Genomic DNA, 23,901 nt, shown 5'->3' on the forward strand with positions numbered 1-23,901 from the left:
GTAGAAGGGATGATGGCAGCTTTGTCTTTGCTTTCTCGTCTACCTATGGGGTGAGTTCAAATAATAGAGCGGAGCTTCAGGCTATATACGATGGTATCGTCCTCTGTTTGGAAAGAGGGTTTTTTAGAATTGAAGTAGAAACTGATTCCAAGGTTGCGGCAGGCCTGCTATCAGGGACCTCAACCACCCCTTGGAAATGGAAGCCTTGGGTTTCTAGGATCAAGAACTTAGGCCAGATTGCCTCGTTTGTGTTTTCGGTCATTTCCAGGGAAGGGAATGGCCCGGCTAACGGCATGGCTAGGGAGGCTAGTAGGGGTCCAGCGCCAGTAGTGATTTCCCACTTTGAGAATCTCCCTCCCTGAGTTCGCACCTTCTTTTTTTAGATAAGGTCGGATTGGGTGCTATTAGAGATACCCATGTGAAGATGTAAAGCTGTTTTTTTGTATTTTTGTCTGTTGGTGGTCGTCTGTGACTGCCTTTACGATAGGCGGCCCTGTTTTTGTCCCAGGGCTGCCTGAAGGTCCTTCATTGTAAAGCTCTATTGTCAATGGAAAAACCTTTTTTTTTTAAAAGGCTAGTAATTAACTGAGTTTAAGCCTGGCTTAAAATTCGAAGAGGCCTACTAACCGAGTTTCTAAGACTCACCAAGAGAAGTGAAAAGAGTCTGAAAATGGCAAAGAGAGGTGACATTGTATTTCTAACTATAGAAATTGTAATTTGGGATGAGAAGCTCCTTCACCACTTACACTTATTTATACCCTTAATACATATTGTTTAAATTCCATTTTCTTTTATTTTTATTACTTTTGTATTGTAATTTCATATTCTTAGAAATGGGTGACAGATGGCCAATCGTCATAGATATGAACCGACACCAATCCTTTGAATTGCATGTGAATCACGCTACAGGGGGAGAAAGGGAGAGAGAATGGTTTAAAAATTCAAACTCGACCTGATTAGAATTAACTAAGACTCAAGAGAAACTCAAGCTAGCCATGGCTCATTCAAGGATAATTGTGGAGAAGGAAAAAGTTTTCTTATCTTTTAGTTCAAGAGATGAAAAGGAAATGTCCATTTTTTGTGGTAATCAATTTCCTTAGTTTTTGCCTTTCTTTTCTTTCACAAATAAGGAAGCCATGGGTCTGTTTTGATCGCGGGATTAAATAGTATTGAATTGCATTACGTGGAATTAACACCATTATTGTATAATGATTATATGTTTCAAATTATGATGATATTTTGTCTCTCCAATCTCACATTTGGGAGCAAATTCTTACTTTGGAAAAAACATTATATTAAGTAAAACTTGTGTTCGGTGAACCATGGAATTGTGATCAGCAGACTAGTGTCAATCACATACATGCATATGCAACTCAATTGTCACGTGTAAACCATATATATAGATGGACGGCATGAATAAAATACATGCATCAATGTGAGGCCGACAGATGTAGGAATTTCGAAATCCACCATAAATCTTGTCGTACCTCTTGTTGGGACTATTGAATCTCCTGTTGGGCATGGATTATATGATACCTAAATTAATGTAATCATTTGCATCTTTTCCAAGTGTTAGATTGAAATTTACATTGGACCAAATGCAATTTAATGTCACCTAATCCCATCTAATCCTAGCTTCCAAACAAGCCCCACCATGGAAATGGTGGTAAAAGGTGTGAATAGGTGGTAAACGCATTTTTTTTTAAAGGTGCATTTAAGGAGTGGTACGGTGGTGGTAAATGAATTCCAATTACCACCATTTCTAAGGTTTCGAATTCCTTACCACTACCTGTGTTTTCAAATCCCATTATCAGCCTTTACCATTGATGACATTACTATCAAACAATAGTGTGTTGCTTTAAGAATTAGTGGACACCACGATCATGTTTACATGAAATCCAACTCGATCAATAAGTGTCCCCTTAATTTTACCACAGAGCCCAAAAATCAACTCAGTGTGTGATTTGGGTGGGTCATTCCAAAAAAAAAAAAAAAAAGCCAGGAGAGAGACACGTACCCTTGATTTTTTTTCAGGGCCCACTGTGATGGTTTTATGAAATCCACTCCAACCATTACATACAAAGCTAAAATGTAGGCATAGACACAAAAACTTAGGCCCATCCTCAATTTTTATAGATCATGTGAAAGGAAATAATTTGGAGGGTAAGGGTTACTTTTCCATTCATATGGCCCATCTGAATCAAAGAGCAACCTAATATTTGTGTAGTACAGATCAAATTAAATGATGCACTTGGTAATCATGGTGGATTTTGCATTAATATCATGGTGGCCATGTCTCACGATATTTTTAAGGCATAGATGGGTTCACATCATAACCTCTCAACAAAAAAACATAGTTGGCTTCAAGAATTGAAATGTGCCTCACCTTAATGTTTACCTAAAATCCACCCTAATCACTAGGTGTACCACCCCATTTTAACTATAGGCCCCAAAAATCAGCCCAACTCATGATTCAGGTAGCTCATATGAAAGCAAACAATTGGGATAGCCATACCCAGTATATTGTTTCTAACCTTATAGTCCACCTCAATCATAGACCAAGTTGAGTTTTAAGCCCTACGGTTATCATAGAGCGGCATACTTGGTGATCGGGGTGGATATCAGATAAATATTACAATGGGCCACTATTAAGAATTTAGTGAAATGCATGTCATCGGTGGAAAAAGTTGTCAAACACCAATTTTAAATTCAAGTGAAATCTATATGCACATTGTCAAACACCGCCTAAGATTCTAATTCACATAAATTCTTTGATAATTATGATTTAAATTCAAATTTACATTGAATACATACTACCAAAATACCTCGTATATTTGAGAAAATTAATGTTGTTTCATTGATTTTTTATATATAGAGAGAGATATCCTACCTATGCTTTTCCCGTTGGTTTTATTTTATCTTTTGATGGGATCATAATTACAAGGCATGATTGTTTATAGGGTTAGACCTCTATACTAGTTTTGCACCATTTACTCAATGAATGTTCACACCCATGCTGTGATGCAATCCAAAACATCCATACATTGAGCAAACTGCAGTAGAACATAACTAAAAAATTACATTAAGAAGATAATATTAACCATTTATTTTTTTCCTTAGGAAGTTGTACAACTCACTATATTACATTTAAGAATCATTTCATGGTCATTAATGAATGGTTAGGATTACTAGATCAATTGATTTTAGAGATATGTTCCATCCAACCGTAGATCAATGGGACATGTGAGAAGGATAAGTCACCACCATTTTCAAGATCTTGCTCAACTTATATATGAGTCCAGCCCTTGTTTACCATATATATTACCCCAAAATAAGAAGAGAAGGTTTTGCATCCTCCAGCATGGACCACTTGATGTGGCCCACAGGAAGGTGGATCAAAACCGCCCATCTACAAGGTACTTTCACTATGGGCCACGTAATCCATCTCGCATATCAAACCAGTCCTCTTGTACCAGCTGAGAGTCGTCATATATATTAAGTCTTTGCTTGCTTATTTGAATATAGGAATTATAAGATGATGTTTTCGAGTCTTGACCATGCACATACTGGTACAAGTGCAGGTAGGGAACACGTGTGAGATCAGATCTTTGCATTAGGTGGGCCACACTGTTTAGATCTTTTGGTTTGAAAATAAAGCCATTTAACTCCTCAGTGGGCCATAGCATACAAAACAAATGGATGTGTAGAGAAATTGTTTTAACTGTCAATTTCACTTTCATGTAGTGTGGTCCAACTGTTTTAGCTGATAACAGCTCAACAATTGAATTGTCGCCTGGTGGGACACGGTACCGTCGTGATTCATGAATTAATAGATTCTTTTTTTTTAGTGTTGGATTAAAACTCGAGTTTAGAATGTAAGATTGACAGCAATAAGCTCAAGGAATGAGAGAATAAGTTAAGTCATCATGTTGCTTGTACCCTAGTCTACATATGTCATCTAACTTCATGAACCCATCCTCATATGGATTGAAATCGGATTTCTTACTAAAACATGGGCGAGTTTGGATTGTAGGAAAAGAAAAGAAATGTCTAATGATTATTGAATCATGCATTCTCATTAATTCTGTCTACCACTTGAGCTATGGATCAGGGTGTCGATAATTTAAATAAATAAATTTAAAGTCAAAAATTTCCCTCCCATCCATCCCTCTCCATCTCTCTCCCTTGCCTTTTCACATCAACCGTCCACAGCAGCACCCAAGTTAGCTAGCTTTTTCAAGATGGCTCTCTTTCTCTCCTTTTTGAAATATAATGAATGCTAGAGAAGGCTGGCATATGGGGTAATTTCGGGCTTGGGCTCAGCCCAGGCCCTGTATAACTAATTCAGGCTGGGCTCAGGCTAGACTTTTTGGCCCGCACTGGACCAGGCTGAATTTGGGCTTAAGTTGAAATTTTCGGGCTGGACTTGTAACGAGCTTGTTCCGGCCCTAATCCAGCCCGTTGACACCCATTACTAATATTTGTGTTTTCCCTTCATCCATCTACCTGGTTAACCGCTTAAATGCTAGATAAACATCATCGTGGGTCCTAGGAAGGTTTCAACGGTGGACGTCATTATCACCACTATTTCCTGTGTGTGGACCACCTAAGCTTTGATTATACTTCAATTTGGGCTCATCCCCGCTGGTAAAACGGATGGACGACGTGGATAAGACACGTACATCACGGGTGGGCCCAGAGTTTACAGCGTACTGAGTTACTCAGCACTCTCTTATCGTCCCGAGTAAACTCATTTGGACCCACCTTGAATGTATGTGGTCTATCCACGCCGTCCATCCGTTTTTCCATCTAATTTAATGCGTTGAGCCGAAAATTGAAGTATATCCAAAGATCAAGTGGATCATACCACAGGAAACAGTGGGGATAATGATTTCCACCGTTGAAACATTTCTAAGCCCCACAGTGATGTTTATTTCTCATCCAACCTGTTCATAAGATCATACAGACATGGATGAAGGGAAAATACAAATATAAGGTTGATCCAAAACTTCTGTGGCCCCCAAAACTTTTTCAATGGTAAACGTTCAATTCAACTTTTTACTGTGTTGTGGTCCATTTGAACATTGCGTATGCTTGATTTTTGGGTTTATGCCCTAAAATTATCTGGTAAAATGGATGGACGGAGTGGATAATATTAAAAAAAAAAAATCGTGGTGGACCCCACAGAGTTTTCTCAGTACGCTAACCGTAGTGAGTTATTCACTACACAATCCGCTTTCCTTTGCCTCTCTCTCTCGCAGCACGGGAAGGAGGCCTCAGCTACTTGCGGCAGCGCAGGGGTATGCTCTTCTTCCTTTTCTCTCTTTCTAATGGTGATGTTGATTAGGGATTAGGGATTAAGGTTTGAAATTGAAAAATCTGTAATTGGGAATTTTTCACATCCCTAATTCCTGACTGGAGATTCTTCGAATTCCTAATCCCTAATTAGCAATTTTTATATTAGAAGATGTATTTTCTTAATCCATCGAATGATTTTACACCCATTACTGAAGAATAATGTATGTTGTGAAATTATCCGAAGCCGCTGATAATGGAAGGTCGCTTCCGGTATCAATACTGTTATTATCCAGAAAAGATGGATATGAGTCTGATACGGATACTAGATGTCCGACTCGGATATCAGATATGGATATTGCAATATCCGGCAAGTATCCGACCCGTTTACAGCACTAGGTGCAACTGGCCCAAGCCAGGCTAGATTGAAGCTTGTCCATGTGACATAATTCATGATATATATATATATATATATATATATAGAGAGAGAGAGAGAGAGAGAGAGAGAGAGAGAGAGAACTAATTGATTGCTATGTGCACATTCCTGGCACTCACTCATACAAACAATGCGGAACATGTATGACGAGATCCAAATGGTTAGTCAGGTTAGTCTCACTATGTCGATGTCCTATCGCGGGCTGAAATTCATCAAAACCAGATCATCAAGTGGCCCCCACACAATTGCAAAAGGTATGGATGGTTGAAATAAATTGACCAACTATGAACATGCCCACCAGATGAGCAGAACCAAACTGATTTCCAGCTCGCGGAACCTACGTGATGGGAACCCCCTATGGCAGCTAGGATTTCTCACGTGTGTACCACTTTGGTAAAAGTGAGGTTCAAGAACAAGGTTTAAAGTATTGTCCTAAACGGATATGCATCACTCAATGCATATTGGTATTGCCCATGAATGATGCAACTGTACTAACCTATATCACAAGACATAGGAGCAAACGGGGCTGTATCAGTGGTGAACGATAAAATACCCAATATGCTGATTTAAAACCTTTCTCAGGAGTGTTACTTGGGCACTTTGTGTCCCCATCCTTCATAAAGGATGTGTGAACACACAGGAATTTACTGAATGAATGGAGTCCAATGTTAACTCAATCACCCAACCCCCTACATGTTCCATCCCAAATGGCATGATCCGGATTTACAAGTCATTTGGGGTTCCGGTAGCTAGCTGATCCAATGTCTGAAATCACAGTCGTATTATCTTAGTGTTGATTTAAGTTACAAAGAGCGTGGAGACATGCATATAGTGTAAGACTATGTATATTGGGTCTATAATGTATTCATCATCATCATCATTCTCATTGTTATCATGCCTTATCCCTACTAATTGGGGTTGGCTGCATGAAGCATGTTCCTCCACTCCACTATTGAGGGCCATAACTTCATATTGACAATTGGTATTCATATTGTTAGGATTCACTATGAAATGAATAATGTAATATTCATCATTTCATATATTGGAGTGTTCCCCAAACCACTTATTGGAGTAATTAGTGTACCCCAAACCTATTCCCCATACCATGTTCCAAAGCGACCTGCAATCTACGTAACTTTAGTGTTTTAAATAGCGTTGCTACATAGGGAAGTGTAGCCACAATACGTGGCGTGCAAAAAAGCCTTACCCTAGAAGCTATGTAGCATGTAGCATGCAGCGTAGTAGCATATGTAGCGTACACTACTCTACGAGAAGAAGAAGAAGAAAAAGAAGAGGAAAATCACATTTTTATATGATGTTACTTCCAGCTTCAATGTAAAATGATGATGATCCATTCTTCTCACTTGTGGCAATTATGTTGAGCTATCTAAACCATAAAAATAGTAGTTCCTATCGTAGATGGAGAATATTTATATTTTTACCAATATCAGACAAAATTAACCATCTATAAATGGCCCTCCACGCATGGCTATAGATTTATGCCATATCATAAATGGTATAGAACTCACACTTCAAGAATAGCTTGAAAGTTTCTTTAAAAAAAAAAAAAAAAGGGTTTTGATGCAAGCATCCTCTGCTCCAAATCCCTTTCTTCAATTCTCTGTCCACAAAACCATTGAAGGGAAGATTTCAGCAGATCAATCAACCCTGTAAGAAGTTCCATTTGCAGTATTTTTAAGATCATTGGAGCTCAATCAAAGTAGAAAACCAAATCAAATTGAATAATATTTCAGCTTATTTTTTTCTTTTTTCTTTTTTTGCTTTTTTCTTATTATTTATCATATTTTTCCCCATGGTGTATTTCTTACTATTTATCATATTTATTTGCTTTTTTCTTTTAGTGGTTTCCCTGTGGTGTGGTGTCCACGTGATATTGGTGGTGGTGGTGTTTTGGCTCTTTCTTTTTCTCTTTTTTTGCTTTTTTTTCTTACTATTTATCATATTTTTCATATTTTTAAATTAATAAATAGAAGTATTGTGTAGCTTACACTACACACTATAGAAGGCTGAAATGCTATGCAACATGCCACATGCTATTGGAATCACCGGGTAATCTTGACATGGACTGAACCTAAACTCGCTTGTATGATTCAGTGAGACCTTTTGGGAGTCATTCAACATTGAGGTGTTCTTTAAATTCGGCAATTTTCAAAAAATAAAGGAAACAGTATTAAAATAGTTCTATTGCTCTTTCTTTGTAGTTAATTTTGCCCTAATTTTCCTATTATTTTAGGTCGTGTTTGGTTGCACCAACATCATGAAATTCATTATTAGTTAGTCTAATTTGGTGCAAAATATCATGAAATTGCATGATATTTGGTACAATCAAGCCCAGCCTTAATTAAAAATCTAGAAGTAGCATTTAGCTTACACTACACGCTGCGTAGCTTACGCCTCATGCTTCAGAGTAGTGAACGCTATGCTACACACTATTTGACATTTAAAACACTGAGATGGACATATGGATCATAGGGTTTGGATGACAGAAATTTAAGAAATTGGGACCTTAAGATAGCCCAAAAATTGGCCCTGGATGCAGAAAAACTTTCCTGCATACTGTTCACTCCCCAAGTATAGGGTTGTGATGTAGTAATAAACTCGGTAAGACCAAGGTCGAATCCATAGGGACTGATACCTGTACGTTATCTGAAACTAGGTAGAAATAGAACTAGCCTAAGATGTAATCAAAATCAAATGTAAATTTAAGAAATAATTGTGGAATAATTATCTAAAACTTAAGGAATTCAGAGAAAGGAAACTAGAGATTCAGAGGATCCACTTGTAGAGATCAGGGAGATCTTATGCCTGCATCAAGGATTATGGAATTCAAACTGAACTTACTTGATCTGGTTTTCAAGAGATGAAAGGTATATGAATTAGAATGGATTCCATCACTACACCATGCCCAGGAGACAAAGCAAACAACAGGATTAAACTAATTACCAACCAATCAACAGTGCATGAAAGTTAGGAAGGGTACCATCATCCAACCATGCCCAGGAGACGATGGTGAACAACAGGGCCTCCTGACGTCATAAACATCAAAAGGGAAAAAGAAATATTCAAAGCCATTGCAAACCCATTGTAATTTCAGTCACAACAGACCATTAAAGACTAGGAAAATATTCCTTTGATAATCAACTTAAAATCAAATTCAGTTCAGAAATTTAAATTAAAGGCACAAAGTAGGATCTCCCATCTCGCTACAGGCTTCACCTCTTAGCCCTAGCTAAGAGGTTTAGCCACACATGAATGGGCTAAGTCTTAAAAAATGAAAGAAATATAAAGGAAAAGAAGAGAAAAACCAGGCTGCTTCACTTCTCTCTCTCCATTCCTCAGCTTTTTCTTCTTTTCTTCTTCTTTTCTTCCGTTCCTTCAAAGCCAACCCAGACGTCCAGCCCAAGCCACCCCTGTCTTGCCGTTCCAACCACCACCCGTTGACAGCAGCCAAAACCGAGCCCTCCTGCTCCAGCGCTCAGCAGCAGCCAAGGTGCCTCCACCTGCCCGTCCAAAGCTCCCCGTTTCTCTTCCTTCCTTCCCTTTTTTCCAAAACTCCTCCCCAACTCCAGACGAACCTCCAGCCCTGCCTTTTTTCTCTTTCTTTATAGGTGTCAGGGGCTGTGCAGGAGAGGCCTGGCCGGATTGCGAAATCCTTCGCGGCAGATTCCTCGCGGAACTCTGTTTCTGCGCCAGGAAACGCTCAGCCTGATTGCGTTTGGACTGAGTTTGAGAGAAGGAGTCTTCCCCTCTTTGAAATCTGCCAGCATGGTGAGTGTAAGCACCCATTGTATGATCAAATGGACGGTTTGGATCGCTGGTCCGTTCACGGACGGAGGCCTGCAACTTCCGGCTTTCCCGGACGCGCGTAAGCTTACGCAGACGCGCTGACGTGTTCAGTGGGACCCGTGGCGATGTTTCTGATGAAATCCACCCCGTCCATCAGATTCCTCTCGATTTTTCGGTCAAGAATGGGTGGTTTAGAACGTCCATTGACGCGGCCCAGATAAGAAATCACCTCAAAAATCGTTTTGAACGTCGCAGGACCGCTTGTTTGTGGCCTCTGTATCGCGCACGTGTGCTTGCATGAGTCCAAAAGTTCAGCAAGGTTTTGTAGTAGTCGAGGCTCTCTACACGATAGACGGTTTGGATTGTCCGTACGTATGCTCTGTGGGGCCCACTAGCGTCCGTAAAAACGGACAGCGTCCGTCCGTTTTACGTGAAACGGCAGTTGCCGTATTTGAGAAGGAGATGCGGGTCAGCGCTGCTGACCCGCGTAATGTGGTTCGGTGCGGCTCGGCACGTGTACACGTGCAGTGTACACACCTCACGTACAAGCCCCAATGTGATGTGATTTGAAAATCTGATCCAGCCATTTACTTTCTCATCTTATTTAAACCGTCGAGACCAAAGTTGAGACAGTTCCAGATATCAGGTGGGCCCAGAATCAACGGTTTATGGGCTGATCTGTCAGTTGAGGTACTTCCATAGTGATCCGAGGCCTGAAATTTGATATGTACGGTTAATTTATGGCCCTCAGGCCATGTATGAAGTTTTGAGCCAATCAGATGGCAAGAACTATGTGATCTTGCATTTTTCACCAATTTCGGGCCTCTTTAACGTGAATGGCCTGATTTCCTCGGATCCCTGGTGTGTAATTCCATCGATCTTGGTCCCCTGGAGTCCGTCCCTTACCTTGGGTGTCATCAGAGCGTTAAATCCATGGTTTAAGCACCCTTTTTCAGTTCATGCTTGTAAATACACTCTGCATCACAAATACAATTAAATCAGGCCATTAAACGGTATCATGCTTGTAAATTCATGCAATAACTGGGTCTGATATGTAATATTTGACCCTCAACACAACCCCCAACCAGCATTTTGCTAGTCCCGAGCAAAATATGCGAAAAGTAAGTTGAGAATTACAGAACAATTTCTATAAACTCATGTGATTTTTGTAGAATAATCCAGATATGAGAATTCCCAGATTCATGAATGTTGGATATTACTTCCTCCTAGACTCAAGCGCACGGTAAACTTCATAGTCAAGTTCAAATATTAATCCATTAATTAGAACAATTCTACACATCGAGTTCCATGGGTGTATAGTGTAATCACGGCTTATCATCATTAAGAGATTCAATTGTCAAATTTCTATGATACATTGATGTTCGAATGAGCATTCAAGACAACCAAAACCTAAACCAGAAATTGCCTTACAATTCTCTCTCTTTTTTTTCTTTTTCTTTTTTTTTTTTTCATTCGTCCAGCTTTTGATTTTTCCATCAAGGGGAAAGGGAATCGCATCCACACCTATAAGGAGCAAACCTATGATGAAGATCGTACACCCAACCCTTTCCTGATGACAACTGTTTTTTTTTTTTTTTTTAGCTGGGTATTCTTTTTCTTTCTTTCATTCATTCATTCTTTTTTTCTTTTTTTTTTCTTTTTTTTTTTTTTTAATTCTTTGTATTGAACAAGATGAACAATTCCCCAGGTTGGTTCCTTCCATGCTTAATGATCACCAAGTTACAATTCAATATCGAACTGAAACCTTAATGTGCAAGCGAGATGTGACCTGTGAATCCATGACTCAATCAATGTTTACAACTTTTAATAATGGATTAACAATTCAAACTTAGCTGTGAAATTCAATAGATAACTGAATCCAAGAGTCATAAAGTACCAACATCACGCATCTTGAAATTCTAAGTGCCCTAGATGGCCATCAAAATCACTTCGAATTCATCAGAAATCCTGAAAAATTAAAAAAATTTCACAACTTTTGCTCAAGACCAAGAAAATACTGATTAGGAAACCTAATCTCCCACCCCCAACCAAAAATCTACATTGTCCTCAATGTAAAAGAAATAAACATGTAATGCACATGAGACAACGGAAATATAGGAGGAGTGATGGAAAGATAGTACCTGGATGAAAAGAATCAAGAGGCTTTCCAAAGATATCTACGTAAGATCGGGTCAGCACAAGAGAGAAACCAACAGAAGTAAAATAAAAATAACAAAAATGAAATCCTACCTACACCACTTTCGCAGGTACTCTCGATTGCATTTAGCGTATGCAACAAGCCTTTAAACCCCTAGGTTACCCCTAGTGGACGAGTTGTAGTCTCGTGAGGGTTTGCAGTAATGTTACCCACAAACATTGAACTAACTAAATAGGAAAATAAAATGGAATGAAAAGCTGGATTAGCTCCCAGGAGCGCTAAGTTTACAGTCTATCCTAAAACAGCATAAAGGAAACTACCCTAGTCCCAAGAAAGCAAGGAAAAACTACTGAGTCAAGCCGCAAGGTTCCTCTTTCGGCCAGTATCTTGATAAGTTTCTCAGTAAGTTCCTCAACAAGATCATCCAAAAGCCCTTTTTGCAATAGGCTTGGACGCCTTGGAGCATGACCTTCCATAGAAACTTATGTACCTCATAAGAAATTTTTCGTTGAAGTGCTTGAGGTATCTATAGTATATACGATTCACCTGTGACAGAAGAAGTTTTAACGTTAGTATCCCATAGTGAATCAGAAACTACAGGTAGATAAAGTTTAGAAAACTTCACAAGAAGTAATGTAGTCTCAACACATTCCGAAGTGTCAGACTTCGGTTCAATTTTCAGCTCCTCCTCCCTTAATGGTAAACATTCAGGATCTGTGGAAGAAGGGCCTTCAAAGTAAGGGTTCTCTCGGTCAGTGATGACTACCGAGATGTTGTCTTGCAAGGCATTCACTATGTCTCTTATCATGGGATCATTTGAATCTGCAAAGTGTGTCAAACAATCATCAAAAGAGTTGGGACATTCAGCTGAGGGTGACTCATTTTCCACATTAAAACTTGTGATGATCTGCCCAAGGAATCCATTGTCTTTAAAGGTAAACGGAGGTGTGCTCTCTTTCTCCAGCCCTACACAGATAGATTGAAAATCAATAGGGGAAGCATTGATGTGATCACTTTGTTCATTGAAACTACTCAATCGAGGTGTTGAATTGTCAAACGTGTACAGCTCAGATGGTGGCCTCAACTTAGTGGTTTCAATTTCCAAGGTCGTAGCGAGCAACTCGTCCTTCTCTCGAATCACATCATCATTTAATTCAGAGGAGTGGTCCAAACATATTTCACAAGAGTTAGAAGGGTCGATTGTAAGGGGCTCATCCTCCACCTTAAAATCAGACATGTCAGGTGAGGGGAGTGGCTCATTATGACCGACCACTTCATGTACATTTTGATCATTGACTTGGACCAAACTTGAGATTGATTCTAGGGGACTTTGGGCTGTGTATTCATGATCATCATCCCAATAAGCATCATTGTCTGATTCCGTGCAATACACACTTGGGATGGGGTCGCTCTCCTCACATTCTACACCTAAGTTCGGTTGAGGTTTGAAAAAACTAACCTCTACGTCATCATTGAGATCCTGTGTGTCATGTGAGGAAAGTGTGTCATCATCACTGTATTTGAAAGATACCCACGCATCTTGACCATTCCTTTGAACAGTCATTGAGATCAACTCATCGGGAAATTGAACCATATGCTCATTGATAGAATCCAACTCCTCATTTGTAATTCCAGAGTTCTTCCAAAGCGAGTTAGGATCACTTTTCTCGCATTGTATTTCTGGAATGAATTGTGGTTGAGATAACCGAGCCTCCTCTATCTTATCAAGGCACGAATTAAGCGCTTCCAACGATTTTCTCATTTCCGTGAGATAGGCCAGGCTACGCTGAGCTGAATCCTCTTGGATTGTTTCTGGTTGAATATCAATGGTAGGGTATCCAAGAGGATAATCATTATAACATATAATTGGTTCATCTTCCAAATTTTGATGTTTCCCCTGGTAATAGTCATACTGATCATACATGGGAGAATATGATGGTTGATAATAATCCTCGTTTCCATAATTACGATCATATACGGCCCTATTAACAGATGGAACATAATGTTTTAGTTGGTTCTCAATGTCTGTTCTTGATGGAGAAAAATCTTGAGGTATACGTTGAATTCCATAACCCTCAGGCATTCCCCAATATCTCTTATCCATCTCGGCATATGCACGTACCCATGCTTCCATGGTAGAACCCTAACTCTGAGTCTAATTCTAAAAAAAATAGAAGAAAAGATCCTACAGAAGTATGGAAAGTAAGAGGAGGAGAAGTTAGAAAGAAGGTACCAAATGAGAAGTTCCTATGTTAAGATCCTGTAAAAGAAAACAATAGAAAGTTAGTTTCTAAAAAGGAAAGTTCCCTAAACCTAGAAGCTAAGTTAGTTTCTAAAAAGAAGACCTAGAATTAGAAAGTTTCTAAAATAGAAAATCGAAGCCTAAAAATAAAATAAATGAAAGATGAGTTAGTTTCTAAAATTAGAAAGAATTTCTAAAAGGGGAAATAATTAACCTAGTTTCTAAAAACAAAAGATGAAGGTTTAAAAATAAACTAGTTCCTAAAAATAAAAAATACTAGAAAATAGAAAATTTTCAAAACTCAAATCCTAATTCTAAAAATAGAAAAAGTAGAGGAATTAGAAAGGGATTACCAGTTTAGAAGTTTATGTCAGGATCCTACAAAACAGGAAACAAGTTAGTTCTAAAAATCAAATAGAAATAAAAATCTAAGACTAAGGTTAGTAAAATCCTAATCTCAAACTAATTCTAAAACTAATTAATTTCAAAGAATCGTAACCGTCAGTCCCTGGCAACGGCGCCAAAAACTTGTTCACTCCCCAAGTATAGGGTTGTGATGTAGTAATAAACTCGGTAAGACCGAGGTCGAATCCACAGGGACTGATACCTGTACGTTATCTGAAACTAGGTAGAAATAGAACTAGCCTAAGATGTAATCAAAATCAAATGTAAATTTAAGGAATAATTGTAGAATAATTATCTAAAACTTAAGGAATTCAGAGAAAGGAAACTAGAGATTCAGAGGATCCACTTGTAGAGATCAAGGAGATCTTATGCCTGCATCAAGGATTATGGAATTCAAACTGAACTTACTTGATCTGGTTTTCAAGAGATGAAAGGTATATGAATTAGAATGGATTCCATCACTACACCATGCCCAGGAGACAAAGCAAACAACAGGATTAAACTAATTACCAACCAATCAACAGTGCATGAAAGTTAGGAAGGGTACCATCATCCAACCATGCCCAGGAGACGATGGTGAACAACAAGGCCTCCTGACGTCATAAACATCAAAAGGGAAAAAGAAATATTCAAAGCCATTGCAAACCCATTGTACTTTCAGTCACAACAGACCATTAAAGACTAGGAAAATATTCCTTTGATAATCAACTTAAAATCAAATTCAGTTCAGAAATTTAAATTAAAGGCACAAAGTAGGATCTCACATCTCGCTACAGGCTTCACCTCTTAGCCCTAGCTAAGAGGTTTAGCCACACATGAATGGGCTAAGTCTTAAAAAAATGAAAGAAATATAAAGGAAAAGAAGAGAAAAACCAGGCTGCTTCACTTCTCTCTCTCCATTCCTCAGCTTTTTCTTCTTTTCTTCTTCTTTTCTTCCGTTCCTTCAAAGCCAACCCAGACGTCCAGCCCAAGCCACCCCTGTCTTCCCGTTCCAACCACCACCTGTTGACAGCAGCCAAAACCGAGCCCTCTTGCTCCAGCGCTCAGTAGCAGCCAAGGTGCCTCCACCTGCCCGTCCAAAGCTCCCCGTTTCTCTTCCTTCCTTCCCTTTTTTCCAAAACTCCTCCCCAACTCCAGACGAGCCTCCAGCCCTGCCTTTTTTCTCTTTCTTTATAGGTGCCAGGGGCTGTGCAGGAGAGGCCTGGCCGGATTGCGAAATCCTTCGCGGCAGATTCCTCGCGGAACTCTGTTTCTGCGCCAGGAAACGCTCAGCCTGATTGCGTTTGGACTGAGTTTGAGAGAAGGAGTCTTCCCCTCTTTGAAATCTGCCAGCATGGTGAGTGTAAGCACCCATTGTATGATCAAATGGACGGTTTGGATCGCTGATCCGTTCACGGACGGAGGCCTGCAACTTCCCGCAACTTCCGGCTTTCCCGGACGCGCGTAAGCTTACGCGGACGCGCTGACGTGTTCAGTGGGACCCGTGGCGATGTTTCTGATGAAATCCACCCCGTCCATCAGATTCCTCTCGATTTTTCGGTCAAGAATGGGTGGTTTTGAACGTCCATTGACGCGGCCCAGAGAAGAAATCACCTCAAAAATCGTTTTGAACGTCGCAGGACCGCCTGTTTGTGGCCTCTGTATCGCGCACGTGTGCTTGCATGGGTCCAAAAGTTCAGCAAGGTTTTGTAGTAGTCGAGGCTCTCTACACGATGGACGGTTTGGATTGTCCGTACGTATGCTCTGTGGGGCCCACTAGCGTCCATAAAAACGGACAGCGTCCGTCCGTTTTACGTGAAACGGCAGTTGCCGTATTTGAGAAGGAGATGCGGGTCAGCGCTGCTGACCCGCGTAACGTGGTTCGGTGCGGCTCGGCACGTGTACACGTGCAGTGTACACGCCTCACGTACAAGCCCCAATGTGATGTGATTTGAAAATCCGATCCAGCCATTTACTTTCTCATCTTATTTAAACCGTCGAGACCAAAGTTGAGACAGTTCCAGATATCAGGTGGGCCCATGTATGAAGTTTTGAGCCAATCAGATGGCAAGAACTATGTGATCTTGCATTTTTCACTAATTTTGGGCCTCTTTAACGTGAATGGCCTGATTTCCTCGGATCCCTGGTGTGTAATTCCATTGATCTTGGTCCCCTGGAGTCCGTCCCTTGCCTTGGGTGTCATCAGAGCGTTAAATCCATGGTTTAAGCACCCTTTTTCAGTTCATGCTTGTAAATACACTCTGCATCACAAATACAATTAAATCAGGCCATTAAACGGTATCATGCTTGTAAATTCATGCAATAACTGGGTCTGATATGCAATATTTGACCCTCAACACATACAAGGCCACCTTTTTTGTTGTTGCAGCCCTGGGATGCAGAAAACCTAGGATTTTTCAAAAAAATAAAAAAGTGTGCAGTGGCTCACCTTTGGGTTAGGAAGGATCCCACTCCCACACCATTTTGGTCTGTGTTTGGTCTCAAATTCACAAAATTTCTGTCTTGGATGTAGTTTTTTAGGCTACGGGTGGTCTTTGGCTATGCTTGGTCTTGCTTTGGGCTCTGAGTACTCAGAGTGATTCTTTTTTTCTTTTTTTTTACGTAGGCACACACACCCCACACACTCACGCTGGTGGAATTTCACCACCTATGGGTACTCGAACCCTTAACCAGGTGTTGAAACTCCTGAGAGTCTACCACCTGAGCAAGAGTAAGGACCCTACTTAGAGAGATTCTACAATGTGCTTTCCTTGATACAATTCAAGACCCTTCTTTCCTTGATGAATGATTTAATTAGCTTAAGCACACTTTCGACTGGGGTGTCTATGAGGATCATAGCCCATAGGCAAACTTATAGTTTGCTAACACATTGCACTTCGTACATGTGGAACCAATGGTTCATAGTACTGCATTGAGTTTTCATAAAATGAATTTTGAGACATTAACATCCAAACAACACCACAAGGGGGGAAAAACAGATACTGTTATCCAAACAACATTTCTAGATGAAATCATAATTGGAATCTGATTTCTCAGGATTTTTGTTCCCAGAAAATCTATTCGGCAGTGTCTGTTTTTGCTTCTCTGTTCAGGGTTGATTTTGAAATGAATTACAATTGAACCAAATCTTTTATTTCCTTCTCTCATCATTCATGTTAAAGGACTAGGCTTGCAATTCATGCCTGTTTTCCTTTCAAGTTGAACTTGTATTGATTGTAACTGCACCTTATTTAGAAGATTACTATTAACTTTGCTATTAGCATTCATGATATTCTTAATTTCATAATTTTCTGATTACAGCATTTAATTTTGTTTTTTGTTTTTTGTTTTTTGTTTTTTTCCCCCCTAATATAGATTGAAGAAAGAAATTCATTAGAGGAAGCATGAAACAATACAAAGCGGAAAGTCATAGGTCATACATCAAGAATCAAAGAACATAAAATCCCAGGAAATGAATCCGTTGCATTCCAAAATCTATATTTGTTTTACAAGATTTCATCACTTTCTGTTATACTGGATGACTTCTTTACCCTTTGTGAATGTGTAGATTTGCTTGCTTCAATGATTATATTCAAACTGCGGAGCTTCCAGCATTCAGCAGAAATAACATGTGAAGTTAGTCATTTATTCAGTAGAACCATCCATTCTTTGTTCCTTCAACATGACAAAAAGTGACGTCTTTTTGCTTTTGGATATTTGAGTGATTGGACTATCATTTATGCCAATTACTCATGGATTCCGTGGATTTATCAGAATCAAGATGCTATTTTTTCATTATATGTGCGCTTATAAGCTTTCGAGTTGTTCAAAGACATATTTTAGTGGGATTCATTCACTTCACCATTTTAAAAACAAGAAACCCATCAAACCAACTAAGAAGAAGATTGGAAGATCTACCAAAGACCGTGGTAAGAGGGTGGATAAAGAGCCAAAAGTTTATATGAGGAATACAATAGAAAACATATCAAAGATTTTGAGGTTCTCAACATGGGATTCGGCTCGAGAGCGGCTAGAAAGCCTCCCAATAAAATGGGATTCCTATACAATCAACCAGGTGCTGAAAACCCACCCGCCCATGGAAAAGGCTTGGCTGTTTTTCAATTGGGCGTCCCATCTGGGTGGATTTAAGCATGACCAGTTCACTTATACAACGATGCTGGACATCTTTGGGGAAGCAGGGAGGATTCCATCGATGAAATTCATCTTTCAGCAGATGCAAGAGAAAGGTATAAAGATAGATGCAGTAACATACACTTCACTAATGCATTGGCTTTCGAAGGATGGAGATGTCGATGGATCATTTAAGATGTGGGAGGAGATGAAAGCTATGGGCTTTCGCCCGACGGTTGTGTCATATACTGCCTTTATGAAGGTTCTTTTTGATAATAACAGGCCAAAGGAGGCTGCTGAGGTTTACAAGGAGATGCTTGAATCGAGGTGTTCGCCAAATTGCTACACTTACACAGTTTTGATTGAGCATCTAGCTGGCGTTGGTGAGTATAGTTATTTATGTTTATTTACTTTGTTTTATGCTCCACCTATGCATTGCATCTATTGTATAATGCAGTTAAAATGATTTTTTTTTTCAATTCGTGTGGAATGATGTGACAAATTCCCAGACTTTGGAAGTATTTATAGGACTGTCTAACATGTGTCATGTATGGTATGGATTTCATATTTTTATATGTCATGTTCACCAAGTTAATTAGGCAATTCATTTAAAGATGCTCGAATGCTCTTAGAGCACTATTAAGTTATAGTGCTCCTAGTTGCATTGGAACACCTAAGCAGTCCACCAGTCGATTAATCTAGAATGTCCATTATGTCCAACACATTTCATGGGTTACCATGCAAATATGACACCGTTCTGTTGATCTTATCCATCTAATCAATGGCCTCTAATATGGATGGTCAAGATTGTTTGTACAATAATAGGCCTCAGTGTGGGTTGCTTATGATCCATCTATTTGATACCCTCATCATGGATTGCATATGATTCTGAAGAATCACTTCTGTTATGCAATCCTAACCATCCCATCTGTGGGTTGGAGAAAGAATGACTCTAAAAGAGACCAAACCTACGATGGATTTGATCATCTGATAAGTTTTGATTTTTCATGGTAGTTCTTGAAATATGTTCTAGACTTAAATGGACTGTTTAGATTGGCCTCTTGAACTCTCCAAGTACCCAATGCAACTGGCACCAGTGTTACTTATAATGCTCTGAGAGCATTGGAGCATGTCTCCAATTCATCTACATACATTTTATAGCTTGTTGATGCACCTTGAGTTTTCAGTCATTCGTCTCTTTTATTTTGATAGACAACTTTGTTCTTCTTTCCTCCCTGTAGGAGTGCAGTATTCATAACCATTGGTATTGTGGTGACAGATTGCCCTCATTTGTATAATAGTGAAGTCTTATGAGATGCTTTCCATGCAAGGTATTCCGTAACAGTAACGGTGGCCGTAACAGCCACCACCGTTACCTTTACGATACATGTTGTAATGGCTGTTACAACCCCCGTAACAGCCGTTATGGAATTTTTTTCTTGGAAAAAAAAAAAAACCCAAAAAACCTATATCTACCCTGTAACGTTGAAAAAAAATCCAAAAAACCTATATCTGCCCCGTAACAGACCATTACGAGGCTGTTACGGCCATTACAAGAAGTGTGATGGGCCATTAACAGCCGGTCATTTTTTCCATAACAGCTTTTGTGGCTGTTATGACCCTATAATGTAAAACGGTTGCCACCATTACCTTTTACATAATGGCATTTACGGCACACCATGTTTCCATGATCCACTTGTAGTACTGTGGCATCTACCAGTGGTGCCGGTACCGCTCCACTGTACACTACAGTGTTACAGGGAAAATGTGGGGCCACGTGAATACATGATGCATTCATTAAATCCAACCCATCCATAATATGCACCAGAGCACATTACCCTCAGGAACCTAACATCAAACTGATCAGTGAATCAGGTGGGCCACGCAACAGAGTATACATTGGGAGGGAATGTCCACCCTTGATTTACATGGAAAGCTCACCTCATTGTTTATTATGAAATCCACTCCATTCGGACTCCTCTTCTGGTTTGGATGAAGGCCCAGGCTGAAAATCACTGTTTTGAACTTGACGTGGACCCCGATGTAAATCAAAGGTGGGTCATTCTCTTTCACATTTCCCTTGTCATGGCCTACTTGAGTGTTGGATGAAGATCGTTTTTAGCACCGGGGGGTAATAGGAGGTGACGCATCTGATAGACAGGTTGGATGGCCTTCATACATCACATGGGCCCGACATCTGCCTGGTAACACCATAAGCTTACACCATTACAACTCGAGCATGCCCCTTGGAGAATTCCTCTTTACTACTGATACTCCGGATCTTCATAAACTCATCTCTCATAATTTAATGTTCTATTAGTGATGGTATGCCTAGCACATGAATATATAGCATGTCACCATGGGCTTTCATTAGTCAGTCCAAGGTCTTCTAATGCAGATATTGTTCCTTGATGAAGCAAGAAACATATTACATGGGATAAGAAAGTCAGCCAATACACATTGGATTTGTTCAACCGACCTTATACTCTCTTTAGATAAGATGGGAACATGGATGCACGTTGGATTTTTACAAACGGATTATGGTTTGGGTTTACGCTTAAATTTTAGTTCCCAAAATCTTTTGTTCCTTTGTTTGATTGTCAGGACCGTATGTGGTGCGTCGGGATGGTAGCAGGTAAATTTGAATGAATAAGATATTCATGGTTCTCTTGCTTTACTGGTTGCAGGTAAATTCAAAGGAGCGCTTGAAATTTTTGACAAGATGCAAGAAGCAGGAATTCAACCCGACAAGCCCTTATGCAACATCTTCATCCAGAAATGCTCGGCAGCAGGAGAGATGTCAGCAATGGCTCAAATCCTTCAGCATATGAAAGAGAACTCACTTGTCCTTCGTTATCCCATATATCTGGAAGCCCTCCATGCGCTGAAAGCTGCTGGAGAGAGTGACCATCTCCTCCGAGAAGTCAATCCACATCTTGCATTTGAAGGCATTGATGAGGAGAAATCTGAAACCGTAGTAACTACTGCCAATTTTCACTACCAAATTGACAGAGGCATCGTTCTAAATCTTCTGGGGAGGCGGAATTTCGTTGCAACTGAAAACATGCTTGCTGGAATGATTTCTAGGAAAACCCGTTTGGATTCTGACCTCATCTCTGATGTCATTCGAGCGAATTGTGCAAATAGTAGACCTTCTGGTGCTCTGATGGCGTATGAGTATAGTATAAAAACAGGCATAAAGCTCGAGAGAGATGCATATGTTGCTCTCGTAGGCCTCTTCATTCGAACTAGTTCATTTCAAAAGGTCTTGGAGATTGTCGAATGCATGGTTAGAGCAGGGATCACGCTCGGGGTGTATTTAGTTTCCATCTTGATTTACAAGCTTGGATGTGCTGGAATGCCCACATCTGCTGCGAAGATCTTCAATTCCTTTCCCAATGACCAGAACACTACCACTTATTCAGCTCTGATTGCTGCCTATGTTCAATCACAGGACATTGATAAAGGGCTTGAGGTCTACACGGACATGAAAAGGAGGGGGGTCCGCCCCTCGTCTGGCACATATAGAGTTCTGATAGCTGGTCTCGAGGAAGCTGGCAGAGCCAATGAAGCAGAAGTTTTTAGGAAGCAAATGAAGGGCATACGAGGCGATGGCTATACCAGAGATGTCGTTTCTATAGAAGAAAGATTATCTAACCTTCTCTTTGATAGGGGTTGAGCCTTGTGACCCAAGAAAATTCCATGATGGTGGTGATCATGAAGTGGCCCACTCGAGCAATCAACAATTGTCAAAGGTACTTGCATCATTTGTGCATGTATTAGCAGCATTGTCAAGGTTTATTTTTTCCTGTTCAGTTTGTTGTGAGTTAGTTGTTACTCTGGCAGAATCTGATAATACTGTAGATGTGGCGATGCACCTCAATCCGAGCAGTTCAAATCACTGGGCCTGCTGTGTGGAATGTGACCCATGTGATCAGTTGATTGGACAGTTGTAATTTGTGATTAACAAGCATTTCATTGATTAATTTTTGACATTGATCATTTCTCATTTCAACCATACATTTAGTGGCCACCAATTGAACAACTAGGATCGATCCTTTGAGAGTGATTTTCAGGTAAAGGCTCATTGAGAGTGAGGCCAAAGATTTTTGCAGTTTGGATTAAGGTACATTGTGCCACTCATACAATCTGGAATTCGATTAGTGCTCCCAATCAACTTCTGAACTTTGATACATTCTTGAACTTTCATGCGTATTGTCGATCGTCCATCAAAGGTGGGCCCAGAGTCCTATATGGAGTAGGATTACTGACATCTTTACACCCAAAATTTTGTCCATTGGCCCTCTTCCTTCAGATGCTAGCATGATCAAGTACTCAATGATTCTGATTGACTGTTGTCCTTAGTGATGTCATGACTCGGCTGAGTCAGGGAATGACTCATCCGCATTGTGTGTAATCAGGCATATTTTCAATGCTGAGTTGTGCAAGATCTAGGCCGTTCGCTCTGCAATAACCATCATGAAACATATTGCAAAAATGCCCTTGTAACTGGAGCTATACATGAGTTGACCCGAGTCGAGCTTAGCCCAGCTTGGCTCGGATCAGCCAGCAGGCTACCCCAGCTCAAACTCGGCTCGGCTCAGTCCTCAAGTCTGACTAGGTAGCTTGGCTGGGTCAGTCAGTAGCTCAGGCAAACTCGAGCCAAGTTCGAGTTCAGGTTTTATGATTTTTAATTTATTTTTATTTTTATTTTTGTTAGCCTGTTAGTACACCCCACTGTTAGCCGCCCCCACTAGGGATTGATACCAAGACCTCAGTGTTGAAACGAGGTATCTTTCACTCAGTCTACCACTTGAGCTATGGATCTAGGTGTTACAAAAATATTTATTATATAAGTGAACCTGATCCGAATCGATTCGAACTAAGACAAGTTCAAGTCAAGTTTCAAGTTGAGTTTGGTCTAGCTGGGATTTTGCTCGAAATTTTTTTGAGCTCAAAAAATCATCTCAACTCGGCTCGAATTCAGTTTCGAGCTGAGTCGAGTCAAGCTTTTTCGAGTTGAGTCGAGCGAGTTAACCGAGCTAACGGGATCTTAAACAAAGCCTGGTCCTTGGGCCTAATATTCCAGCCCAAGCCCAAAAGCCCCTCCAGCCATCCTGGTCCATTGACAGCCTGGACTCCAGATCCCATCTGACAACAATTATTTGAAGGAGCATGGACCTTAGTTTAAGTAAGTGTAACTAACCATTACTTATATACTAGTCAACTGGAAATGCAGCATAGTTTTATAAATCTATCTATAAAATAAATAATTTTAATATTTTATTTAAGAAATTCATTAAGGGTAGCCTATTAAAATCCCACCTGAAGTGCAGTTGGCCTATCAAAATCAGGATTAGACTTAATCCTGATTTGTGGGACCCCTGCTCAAATGGACCCAATTTTTTTTTCTAATTTAATTTACTTATTTTTTAATGGTATAATTAT

The 23,901-nt window shown here is 40.0% G+C and overlaps 1 protein-coding gene across 2 annotated transcripts; it reads left to right on the top strand.

Moving 5' to 3' along the window:
• Positions 1-5,225: 5,225 nt before the first annotated feature.
• On the top strand, positions 5,226-22,455 carry LOC131218552 (pentatricopeptide repeat-containing protein At2g01390). Of its 2 annotated transcripts, none has more exons than XM_058213157.1 (3): positions 5,226-5,300; positions 17,698-18,836; positions 21,141-22,455. In XM_058213157.1, exons 2-3 carry the CDS (start codon positions 18,062-18,064, stop codon positions 22,130-22,132), a joined length of 1,767 nt encoding a protein of 588 aa, XP_058069140.1. In that variant the 5' UTR covers positions 5,226-5,300; positions 17,698-18,061; the 3' UTR covers positions 22,133-22,455. The 2 variants fall into 2 exon arrangements, with proteins under 2 accessions (XP_058069140.1, XP_058069141.1); XM_058213158.1 differs by having other exon boundaries at positions 5,247-5,300; positions 17,891-18,836.
• The last annotated feature ends 1,446 nt before the right edge of the window (positions 22,456-23,901 follow it).

Source organism: Magnolia sinica, chromosome 11 (assembly GCF_029962835.1).
Source record: "Magnolia sinica isolate HGM2019 chromosome 11, MsV1, whole genome shotgun sequence".
In the NCBI taxonomy this organism is placed as follows: domain Eukaryota; kingdom Viridiplantae; phylum Streptophyta; class Magnoliopsida; order Magnoliales; family Magnoliaceae; genus Magnolia; species Magnolia sinica.